A 12,969-nucleotide genomic window follows, 5' to 3' on the forward strand; every position below is an offset into this window, starting at 1 on the left:
CACTTAAATCTAAAGTTTTGCCCAAATTCTATTGAATCCAAGGATCAATAACCAACTGAATCCTAAACACAGTGGCCTGGAAAAACATAATACCTATGTTCACATCAAATTTGATCAGGAAAGTCCATTTTCATTTCACTTACAATGAGCTGCTAATGACTGAAAAATCAACTTAATATTTTAGCCATAAGATACCAAAAGATATAATGGAATTCTTACCTCTGGTATTATAGGTGTAGGTTTTTTCTTATCCAACATTTTTGGCTTTAAAATTACCTTCTCTACCTCCAACATTCCTATTGGTGTGTTTGGTTTAAATTTAATGTGGTTCTGTTCAGCTGACAACAGATCGATTGTGTAACTTGATGGATTTAAGTGATACTGTGCACAAAGGAATATCAACAAGTCCATCATAGGTTTACTGTAAAACAAGAGTATTTCATTACCTGTTATTATTTTGAGGATTTTCTTAGAATGCTTGTCTTCAATAGATAAACAAGGCTACAAAATCGTATTTGGAAAAGCAGCTTAAAATTTGAGCTATAGGCCAAGCTACAGGCCAAGGCAGGAGGACCGCTTGAGCCCAGGAGTTGGAGACCAGCCTAGGCAACATGGCAAGACCCTGTCTCTACAAAAAATTTTTAAAAATAACCTGCTGTGGTGGTACGTGCCTATGGTCCCACCTACGCAGGAGGTGGAGGCCAGAGAACAACATGAGCCCTGGAAGATGAGGTTGCAGTGAGATGAGATCACGCCACTGCACTCCAGCCTGGGCAACAGAGCCAGATCCTGTCATTATCATCATCATCATCATCATCATCATCATAACAAAAATAATATAACTGCAAAAAATTGAACTACAAGATACTTAAACAGACAAAATTGTAATAGTTAAAAAGTGTTGGGATAGTCAAGACAGCATGGATCCTAGTGTTAGTTCAACAACTACTTTTATGTTTTACCAAATTGTTTCCAAATTATAAGTTTCAGGAGAAGTCCTTTCCTTACCCAAGAGCAGTCCTTCACAACACATTATTTGTAATACAATATTGGCAGTCTTTAGCTTATGAATTGATTACAAAGTTCTCATAAGAATGAAGTATTTGGAACAAGCACCACCACCTTTTTGGCTTTAGAAAACAGACTGTAAATATCTACATAGGAAGTCCACAAAATCCTAAAGGGCATAGTACAAATTCTTTAATCATTCAAAGTTATGAATATTCTCTAGACACTGGAATCACAGTACAAGTATTATAGTATATCTGTTCTCATAGATCTAACACTCTACTGGATGTACTAAACCAAGTGTCAGCAAACCACAATGTGCAGGTCAAAATGGGCCCACAGTCTGTTTTTGTAAATAAAGTTGTATTATAAAATAGCCATGCCCATTTGTTTATATAACGTCTCAGGCTACTTTTGTGTTAGTTACAACAGCAGAATGGAGTAGCGTGACCACACCTACTATACAGGAATAGCCCACAAAGCCTACTATTTTTACTTCCTGGCCCATGACAGAAAAAGTTTATCAGCTCATGTACTAGAACATAAAATAGAAATAAAGTAAATGCATGAGATAATTTCAAATAATGAATGAATGTTTAATAGCATTGGTAATACAGGACTTATTTCTATAGAAACTTTCATACCCAACTTGGAATTCAGGGATACTTACCAATTTTTTGCTTCGCTTTCCATAGACTCTCATTGTTGACACAGACTTATATTTTCATTCATATCATCAACAGAACAACATAGTCTCTGAGTCTTTCTTAATACTGTCAGCCCTTAAGGAAAGCACACTAAAAAATCTTTGGTATCATGTGCTTTCCCCAAATGTCAGGTGATTCTAAGCTGTTAGTTCATACTTAAGAATAAGGCACTGAACTGCAGTGTGAAAATCCTATTTTTATGGCTGGAGGTGTAGGTTCATGGGATTCACTTTAGGGTAATTGGGGAGCCAGACATCTGCATCCCACCTCAAAAGGGAAATGCACGTATTAGTAAAAAGTTATTCTCCAATTTCTTGACTAGAGATATAAACCTGGTTACTGGCTTTTGGGAACTTGACAGGGAAATGGGGCTAGAAATCTCGCCATTCGGTATGCCACTTTTATTTTAGTGCCTCTGTTTTCATATGGCATGTCACCCTCAGCAAGCTCCCAGGCCTGCAGTCCCTCTGATGCAGTTCTTCCAGACAAGGAGTCTCCTGCAGAGATGGGGAAGGATTCACTCTTGGATACTGTGTGGTCTTGAAGTCAAACACTACATTACATAGATTTCAGATCATCCCGTGTTCAGCCCCCATTTCTACTTTCTGTGGTCGCTGCCTACTCCTGGGCCAGTCCAGTCTTTATAAGATAAGGAGTATGTTTCTCAATGGTCTCTCACACCTCCCTTCTCCTCCCCCACATACAAGTAGCACCCTATTACTTGTATATATATAAAGAAAAATAAATAAATAAAAGGCTCTAAGTCCCTCAATTCAAAAACAATTCTCAGGAATACATTTCAATTCTCAAAATACATTCCCTGTGTCTTTATTAGATGGTTGCATATTATTTAAGAGTTTTACATCCTTCTTTTGAGCCACAGGCTATGCCCATAAATGTATCTATATTGCCCATGTTTTGGCTTTAAACAGTACATTTTTAATTTCATCCAGAGAGAGACTAGCAAAACGGTCTTGTGGAAGTTGATTTTTTGGTAATATGGTACTCTACAAGAGCAATTGGATGGCACATACCAATTCTAGACTTGGAAATAGTACTTTCTTTGATAGTAAATAAAGTTAAGAAGGATTAGGTAATGTCTAGTTAAATACAATTATAAATACAGTTTAGCTGGAGGAGGAGAGAACTTTCATTGCCAACTGACTGGGTAACTGTCTGCTGTTGTCTATGAGTAAATGATGATACATGCAGACTGTATTTCTTTCTCTTTATATATAAATGTGTCAAGTAATAAATGTAAAAACATTGACACTTATTCTTCCAACATCTTTTACTTCTTAAATACACAGTTTTCTTGAATCTCTGCCAGAAATACATAAGTTAACAAGACAAATGGCTGGGTGCGGTGGCTCACGCCTATAATCCCAGCACTTTAGGAGGCTGAGGCGGGCGGATTACGAGGTCACGAGATCAAAGCCATCCTGGCTAACACGGTGAAACCCCGTCTCTACTAAAAATACAAAAATTAGCCGGGCGTGGTGGCGGGCGCCTGTAGTCCCAGCTACTTGGGAGGCTGAGGCAGGAGAATGGCGTGAACCCAGGAGGCGGAGCTTGTAGTGAGCTGAGATCACACCACTGCACTCCAGCCTGGGTGACAGAGCAAGACTCCGTCTCAAAAAACAAAACAAAACAAAAATACAAAAAATTATTAAAGTTTTGTTTCGTTTTTATCCCTATTTTTGTGCCATAATTATCATCGTTTATGTATAAACATATAAATGTTAAAAAAATACATTTTTGATTTTTTAAAAAAGTTAGAACAATTTGATACTTTGTGTAGAAATATTGGTATTTCTGTGACAAATTAATTTTCTAATCTAATAAATGGGGTGGACAATTGGTCAAGAATATTAATATAATGGCCTATTCCCTCAGTCACTTTATTTATCTAGAAACTTTACACACTATATCAGATTTCATAAGAAAAAAATTGCCGACTATATCATGACCTTTGAACTCAACACTGCCTACATGTTTTCTACTAAAAATGCCTCTTTTAGAGGCAACTGAAAACCACAGAACTTCTTTATGACTTTATTCTCTCATTTTATAATTCCAGGTCCAATTCTTTATTCAATAATTTCAGAAGCCAAATTTGTCTTGAAAGTATTCCTATTCCCAGACAGATAAATGCAGCAATCCAGAAAGTTCTGCAATATACATAATTACATATGTGAATTTAATACTGCATATGAATTGTCTCTGGGGAAACAACTGAATTTTCAATAAGTGGTACTGGGAAAACTATCGGATGAAAAAGAAAAGTTGTGTATCTAACCTGATTCCTTACACCATAGTAAGCTCCATGTGGATCTTTATGTGGTTTGTGTTTTACAGTAATAAGCCCAATGGAATTTTCTGCACCACTGGAAATGTTCTATATCTGCACTGTCCAACACAGTGGTTACTGAGCTAGTGGACTCCCAAACCAAATTTTTAATTTATTCAACTTAATTTAAATTCAACGTAAGTAGGCACATGTGGTGAATGGCTGCCATAATGGATAGAGTAATTCTAACATGCTGGTTCTCAAGGTGTGATACATAGACCAGCAGCATCAGTATCTGCTGAGAACTTGTTAGAAATGCAAATTGTCAAGCCCCAGCCCAGATCATTAATTCCTCTGGGAACAAGGAACAGCAATTTGTGCTTTGACAGGCACTCCAGCCTATTCTGATCATACTGTAGTTTATGAAGTTTATGGAACTCTGATCTAGAGAGAAGAGAAAAAAAGAAAAAAGTAAAATATATAAAATATCAGGTGGTGATACATGCTCTGATAAAAAAATAAAATTTAAATTAAAAAAACAAAGAAAGAAGTTAGGAATGTCCTGATTGAAAAATGACACCAGAATAGAGAACTTGAAGGGCCTGGGATATCTGGGGAAAGATAGCTTTGACAAGTACAAAAACCCTGAGGCAGGAATGTACTCTAAGTGTTTAAAGAAAAACAGAAACTAGTCAGCTAAGGTGAAAACAATAGGCACAAAATCAGTGATAATCTTGTAGTGTTTAAAGGCCTTTCAAGTGAAGACTTGAGATTTTACTGAGTGAGACAGAAAGCCTCCAAACAGTTCTGAGGAGTGATGTGATCTACTCTACTTTTTAAAAGGATTACATTTTGGTTTTTGTATTCAAAATAGCCTGGGGCAGCAGCTACAAGGTTATTGCAAAAATTTAGGTGGAAGATGGTGGTGGCCTAGACTACTCAGATTCCAGATACATTTTGTAGGGAGCTGATAGGATTGAAGCTAATGCAGAAAGGAGACAGAGACAGAAAGAGGAGCTAGCCAGTGGAAAGGGGCCAGGATTGGAGGGACATAACAAAGTGGCGGGGTTGCTGAAAGTACCCAACAGGAGATCTAAAATGCAAATTTCAATGGTCTGCTATGTGATGTGCTTACTGTAACTCTACAAAGCATCATTCTATATTATTACATCACAATGAATTTTGGGTAGCCTTGGGAGGTGTCAAATAATTTCAGATGGAATTTCAGAAGTAGAAACTGAAAAATATGAATCCAGAGGTGGTGAGACATAAAGTCAGAGCCAGAGGTGGCCCCAAGAACGTAAAACTCTTGGGAGTTTACGATAAGATTATAAAGGGGATTGAACCTTCCAGAAGTGGAACAGGGGTTCAGGCCAATCTTACTTAGATCTTAAGCAGCAGAGTGACCTCGACAAGTTATTTGGGTTCTGTGTGTACACGGATGTGAGCTCCCCTCTAGCAGGACCACATCTTAGTAATCTGTAGGTACTTGGCCAGGTCGCTGTTGTCGAATGAGGAATTTAGAGAAAACAGTGATTAATTCTGTTTGAAAGTCAATGGGCTCAAATGCATAGTAGACTAATACAACTGACACATGAGAAAGCATACTTGTTGAAAGGAGATTCATATGCTTTAGAAAAAAATAACATGGTGAAAGCTCTGTTGTTTTTTATAATTAGTAAGCTTGTTTTGCCTAAGCCATATCTTTACACAAAGGTGAAACATAAACATTAAATAGGGTTAAGATCTTTTCCAAAAACAGCCTCAGACTAGTTTGAATGCTTTAAATATTTAATTGAAGCCTCAGCATTCAGCACTGTAACACAGGAAAGCTGACCCTGACCACAAGATTTTGAGGTTGGGAATTACTGACTGTCTAGCTTTACCATAAAGGAGTCATAACGCTATAAAAGTCGGACATTAACTTTTAAGCAGTTCCTGCATCCAACAGAGACGCCACTGGGGTTAACTAGTCACAAAGTGCACCCACAGGAAATAAAATCATCTCTTGAATATACCTGGATGCCAAACTACTTCTGCCAAAGATAACAACTCTGGTTGGATAATCATCCCCCAGCCGATGCACCTGAAGGCAGTTGGCTAATGAGTTTGACCACGGGATCACCACAGAAAAGATGCCTGTCTTCCTGCTCCCTAAGGCGGGAGCACACGTGAGCAGTCCATCTAAAACTGGAGGCAAATTATTAAAAGTGGAAAAGGATTGAATGAACATTATAATCACTCCTCTATATTATTACACCACATTGAATTTTGGGTTATTTTATTACTCAGCGGAGTCTGCTTTGCATTAACAGTATTTACAGAATTTTTTCTCTTGTAAGATAATATAATAATTTTCTGGAGGGCAGAATTTTTTTTTAAGACTCTAAAAGCTCTTCTTTGAAATGAAGAAATCCCTATGAGATTTCCCACTTCTTTCAGAAATAGATAACAATTCCCTGTATTAGTTTCGTATCTGTACCTTGTAAGTGCACACCAACAACCCAATTATACATACCAGTAATCGTACAGAAATCTTAAAACATTCTCTATTGCTGAGTTTATCAATCTTATGCTAACCCATGTAGTTCATTAATGAGTTCAGGAATGAAGCAGTGCTCTGTCTGTGTGTGCAAGAAATGAAATGTACCAGGTACACAAAACAACTAGACCTAATCTCAAAATTGAGAATGCTTATTATGCTATAAGAAACATTTTGAAGAAAATACATGAAATTAAGATTTGAAGATAATTAGTAATAGGTCAGATTACTAAGCTGATAAGTTCTTAACATACTAAAAATAGATATTACTAAATGTAAAAAACCCCACAATTTTTAGAAAGTAACCACTTTGGACTCTATCTGGTCGTTTATCTTGGGTGTTATACTCACAGCTGATTATAAATAATTACCGTCATAAAAATGGTGATTTAAGAACACACCTACTAAACACACATACATGCCACTTATAAAAACAAAAATACCACAAATACATCTCACTATAACTGGGGCAATTTGAAAATAGACAAAGGATAAAATTTTATTGACATGAAAGATGGAAATCATTAACTGAAAAAAGGAGGTTACAAATAACATGTACAATATAATACCATATTGTTGTAAAAAAGAAGAGTGCACATACAGATGTGTGTACATACATACGTGTATACATAGATGTGCATGCCTAAGAATAAAAGGCTAGACACTACAACGTTAGAAGTTGCAATCGGCCTGCTTAATGAAATTGCATTTACAATTTTTTGGCTTATCTGTATTTTCCAACTTTCTAAAACATCTAACTATTGCAACTGTAATCACAAAAATTTAAAAACTAAAATTAGGGCTGAGCACGGTGGCTCACATCTGTAATCCCAGCACCTTGGGAGGCCAAGGCAGGACATCACTTGAGCCCGGAGTTTGAGGCTGCAGTGAGCTACAATCACACCACTGCACTCCTGCCTGGGCAATGGAGTGTGACCCTGTCGCTAGAAAAATTTAAAAATTAAATTAAGTTAAAAATCTGAAATTAAAGAGAGTCATTATTATAAAGCGTAGATGCCAGGACAGCAAAGGGAAGAGGGTGGCCCTGCCAGGAACAATGTTCTGAGGACATTTATGAATACTTTGTCACCCCTTTCCCAACCAGGGGAGCAGGCAGGTGACAGAGGCTGACATTCTCCTGGGCTCAGAGCCATGGGGGATATGGGAGGGCAGTGACAGAACCTAGATGACAGGATGATTAAAAACTCAAATAGTACCAATTAAAAACTCAAGTAGTACTGTTATGTTGAGGTACTTGCACAGTTAAATGCCAACTTTTGTTTTAAGCAGTTACAGCAGAATAAGGATCTACACCAAAATTTAAGCATCTTGTAGAGTTAAACATGGTTTGTACCACCCTATAGATGTTGGGCAGTTTTTTAAAAAGTACCCTATTATATACATATATTTATCATACATTTGTCATCACTAGACACTTCTCAAACATAAATATGACGTGAGCTTCAGAAATTTTTCTAGATCCATTCTGTTCTGTTACTCTTTTCTTTTTTTAGCAAAAACCCCACACTGATCCAACCATGAAAAAAAGATTTTGTCACTTTTTTTCATAGTCTACTTTTTCCCAATAGGTGGCGCTGTAATCCATGTAAAATGCTCCCAAGCTCCTTCGCGGACCCACCCTGTGCCAGTCAAAGCTCAGGCTCAACTCTGCTGTAAACCGGTGTTATGGGACAGGCAAATCAGGCCGAAAAGCATGTGCGACATGTCTCTGGGTTATTTTATGGGAAAAGCCCAGAGAGGTGAGGTGATTTGCTTAAGATCACACAGCAAGTCTAGAACAAACTGTAACTTCTAGTTGGGACTTCTAGCTTGGAGTTCTGTGCTTTCTTTGTGTTTTCAATTATGACATCTCACGTGTGCTCGAATCAAAACAAATTCCTATTTGTAGTAGGTGCGTAAAAGAAATATCCTCCTCTGTTATAAATGGTGCTTGTTTCTTTCTCCCTCTTGTAGGAAAGAAAGTGTGATAGCATGGCCATAGAATGCTCTACAGGCTAAGAAGGATTCGTGTTAATCTTATCAGATTTCCCAAATTGAACATTTTGCTTTAAAAGTTTAGCCTGGAAAAAGGGAAGAAAAAGGAACTAATACCTATTCAATGAGGAATAATTACCTATGAAGCAGATACCCGACTATAAGATGAAGACCTAGAATAATATACAAATGTACCCACATATTTCCTTAATCTATGTGGTTTCTTTTTTTTTTTTTTTTTTGAGACGAAGTCTTGCTCTGTCGCCCAGGCTGGAGTGCAGTGGCCGGATCTCAGCTCACTGCAAGCTCCGCCTCCCGGGTTCCCGCCATTCTCCTGCCTCAGCCTCCCGAGTAGCTGTGACTACAGGCGCCCGCCACCTCACCCGGCTAGTTTTTTGTATTTTTTAGTAGAGACGGGGTTTCACCGGTTTAGCCAGGATGGTCTCGATCTCCTGACCTCGTGATCCGCCCGTCTTGGCCTCCCAAAGTGCTGGGATTACAGGCTTGAGCCACCGCGCCCGGCCTCTATGTGGTTTCTATATCTGTTTAGTCTATAAGCTCACTTTCATTAAAAATTAACTTTTCCCAAGTACTAGCAGACACCACTGCTTATGCTGTTGTGAAGTACATAGCATCTTCTGAGAAGAAGAGCCACCAGTTCTGTAACAGTAGTATCCTTTAATGTTCATTTCTAGAAAGGCAAAGAATTGCTTTGTCTGGTGAAAAAGATGTTTATCGATTATATACATGATACACATACACACAGAAACAGGTTGAGTATCCCTTATCCAACGTGCTTGAGGCAGGAAGTGTTTCAGATTTCATATTTTTTTCAGATTTTGAAATATTTGCATTACACGAGTTGAGCATTCCTAATCTGGAAATCCAAAATCTGAAATGCTCCAATAAACGTTTCCTTTGAGCATCATATTCGCACCAAAAAGTTCTGGAATTTGAAGCATTTGAGATTTTGGATTTGGTATACACAGTCTACATATACATAGATGCACACATTTATATATGTGTGCAAACATATATACATACACATAGACATACGTACACATACATCTGTACTACACTGTATCTTATATATAAATAAAATATTTTAATTCCTCCTTCTTTCAGTCCAACCATCCATGGTATCAGGATACTTAGAAACGCCCAAGAGTTTTCAGGTTAGCATGGCAAGCCCCCTTAATGTAAGCAGGGGCTCACAAAGGCAAGATAGTGGAGACATGGTGACTTTTGGTTATTAAAGAGATGACATCACTAAGAGATTAAAGAGATGGCATCACTAAGTCCTGGTACCAAAAATAGTTAAGCTGGCAGATGGCTGCCAACCTAATTCAGGATAGTCAGTTTCTCCCTGAGCATAAAGTCTATGAGCACCTCCAACCCTACTGTGTTCCCTAAACTGAACAAGCTCTTTTGTGAAAATCAATGCACAAACAAGTGCATTCTTCTGAAGATAACACTGTGCTTATATTTATCATACATTTGTCATCACTAGACACTTCTCAAACATAAATATGATGTGAAAAAACTGCATTAAAATCTTTTCAGAGTTACATATAGAACTCTGTTTATCTAAGAAACCCTCACACACTTAAAATTACTTTCCTTAGTCCCCCACCAAATTCTTATATTATTCTGTTGAGATTTTTCATATTTCTTTTATATGGTAGTAACAAAGCCATGAAGAAAATTTATTTTTATCATTGAGTCTTCCCATTAGGCAGTTAACATTTATCAGTAGTAGTACATAATTTTCTATTTGAACATTTCTTTTTGTTGTTATTATTAAACAGTTTTGTGAAACAATAGGTCAGCAGCAGCTGTGACACTCAAGACATCCCTAATCACACTATAAAGATATCCCAAGTCACACTTTTAAGATATACCAAGTCAGACTCTTAAACATCTTGGATTGCATTAAGATATCCCAGAATCACACTTCCAAGATATTCAGAATCACACAACTACTTTAAATCACAAACACTTAAAATAGAAAATTAGTCATAGCATCAATGAGTCATGTCTGAATTATAAAACGACTGCAAACAAAGTCCCTAAATGTAACCCCATAGTAAAAACACTGATATACAGGCTGGGCAATGTGGGGGAAATCCCATCTCTACAAAAAATACAAGAATTAGCTAGGCGTGGTAGCACACGCCTGTGGTCCTAGCTACTTGGGAGGCTGGGGTGGGAAGACTGCTTGAGCCTGGGAGGCAGAAGCTGCAGGGAGCCCAGATCTTACCACTGCACTCCAACCTGGGTGACTGAAACCCTGTCTAAACAAACAAACAAACAAACAAACAAACACACTGATATAAATTCTACTCTCAGAAAAACTCTTCAGCCCTAAACAAAATTTAAAAAGCAATCGAAATCTGGGGCATTCCTACCTTGCTCCCTGCCTGGAGAAAATATCTTTACTTAAAAGATTCTGGGTAAACAACTAGGACTCATTCCAAGTGCTTCTTCACACCATTTATGTTGCTACCTCCATCTACACATAAGTGTTTAGGAAGACAATATTCATTTTGATAAATTTATGAAATGCCTACTACATTGCAAGAAACTGTGCTAGGCACTATAAAGAAAAGTAATGATATTCTCATGGCTCTGTAGTTTCTTCGAAAGCTAAGACCTACACATACATTGCAGCAAAAAACAGTATGTAATAAATATGATATAAAGTGTCAGAAGAGTTTGGAAGCCAGAGTTAATCCTTGATTCCGGGGAGATCAGGGAGCCTTTATATAAAATATCTCACCTGAGCTATATAAACTAACTGGAGAAAACGAGGGTAGTGAGTTACACCAGGGGGGAAAAAAAGTTCATAAAAGTATGGAGGTGAAAGAAATAGAGTATTTGTAGAAGAACAAAGGAAGAGCAAAGAGTCATGTGGTGAAGCTTAAGATACACAAAGGAGGGCGGGGCACAGTGGTTCACGCCTGTAATTCCAGCACTTTGGGAGGCTGGGGGTGGTGGATCACCTAAGGTCAGGAGTTCGAGACCAGCCTGGCCAACATGGTGAAACCCCGTCTCTACTAAAAATACAAAAATTAGCTGGGCATGGTGGCATTCACCTGTAATCCCAGCTACTTGGGATACTGGGGCAGGAGAATTGCTTGAACCTGGGAGGTGGAGGTTGCAGTGAGCTGAGATCCCACTAATGCACTCCAGCCTGGGCGACAGAGCAAGACTCTGTCTCAAAAAAAAAAAAAAAAAAAAAAAAAGAAAGAAAGAAAAGAGAGTGGTGGTGAAGGAAAAGCCTACTTAATTTTGGAGGAGAAAATAAGGTATCCCAATCTCCAGGCTAGGTAGTTTGGACTTCTTTAATCTAATATTGAATTGCTGTCCTGCAGTCTTTTATCAAAGGTAGTACCACAAACAGAGAGGCATTTTAGATTAATCTGAGGGTGCAAGGTAAATGAAGAGAGCCAGGGTTAAGAAAAGCAGTTCCCAATTAAAAACAAAACAAAACAAAACAAACAAACAAACAAAAAACAAGGAAGCCAATCAATAGGTGCCAAGCCCTGATAGTATTTCATTTAATCATATTTAATCCTATCAATTCAGCTACAATACATTTTCATAGATAAAAAAAAAACTACAGCAATTCAAAATAGTTGGTGGCCCAGAAAAACAAAGCTGATTGATGAAAAATTACTCAGATTTAGGGACCTGAGGAGGCAAACATGCTGGAAGGAGGGTAGGAAAAATCTAGGGTGCTTGTAAGTACAAATGTAGGAGAAATGTCTGATGCAGAATCTATCAGGTATAAAGAAAAAATAGATATGATGAAAATTTAGACATGAAGAAAAATGCAGCATCCTACAGAACAGTCATAAATTAGACTTGAGGAGGATGAAGAACTAATTCAGTTAAAGAGAAAGTGGATAAGCTAGATGTTTTAAAAGGTAGTATTCAAATAAGGAACCCTAAGATCTAAGAACTGGAACAGTTTTAAAATGATGAGATTCCACCATTCTCTGGTGGAAATAGGGAAGCTGACCATGGATCTCGGTTTCCAGAGTTGAGGAAAGAGAAGAAAAGTTAACTTGGGGTGGCATATGGAAAAGTCTAAAATAAATATGACGGGTGACAGGACAGAGAGAAAAAACATGCTCCTTATATTAAAGTCACTAAGGTTTAAAAAAAAATCTGAAGAACCCAGAGATTCACTTACAGCAAGCAGAGAATAAGGCAATATAAATAGATGACTGGTACATCCCCAAGAAGAAATTCTGAAGAGTATTTGTGATGAAACCAGCATCACCTGTAACCCTGAACTAGAAAAAAAGGGTGACTTTTTTTTTTTTTTTTTACTTACTTTGAATTCAGGAAAAATAAAATAAAATAAAAATAAAAAAAGGAATTGCCTTTGTTACCCCCAGCCAGATCCATTATCCTTTTAA

At 37.6% G+C, this 12,969-nt stretch overlaps 1 protein-coding gene across 38 annotated transcripts in view; it reads right to left on the minus strand.

The window, feature by feature from the left end:
• The window catches only part of COBLL1 (cordon-bleu WH2 repeat protein like 1), a 194,058-nt gene that overhangs the window by 79,074 nt on the left and 102,015 nt on the right, over positions 1-12,969 (minus strand). For all 38 annotated transcript variants that reach the window (XM_077956570.1, XM_077956564.1, XM_077956568.1 and 35 more), the window contains one exon: positions 220-421. In XM_077956570.1, coding sequence (XP_077812696.1) covers positions 220-421 — 202 coding nt within the window. The remainder of the gene's footprint in view (positions 1-219; positions 422-12,969) is intronic.

The sequence above is a fragment of the Macaca mulatta genome, chromosome 12, assembly GCF_049350105.2.
Source record: "Macaca mulatta isolate MMU2019108-1 chromosome 12, T2T-MMU8v2.0, whole genome shotgun sequence".
NCBI lineage: Eukaryota > Metazoa > Chordata > Mammalia > Primates > Cercopithecidae > Macaca > Macaca mulatta.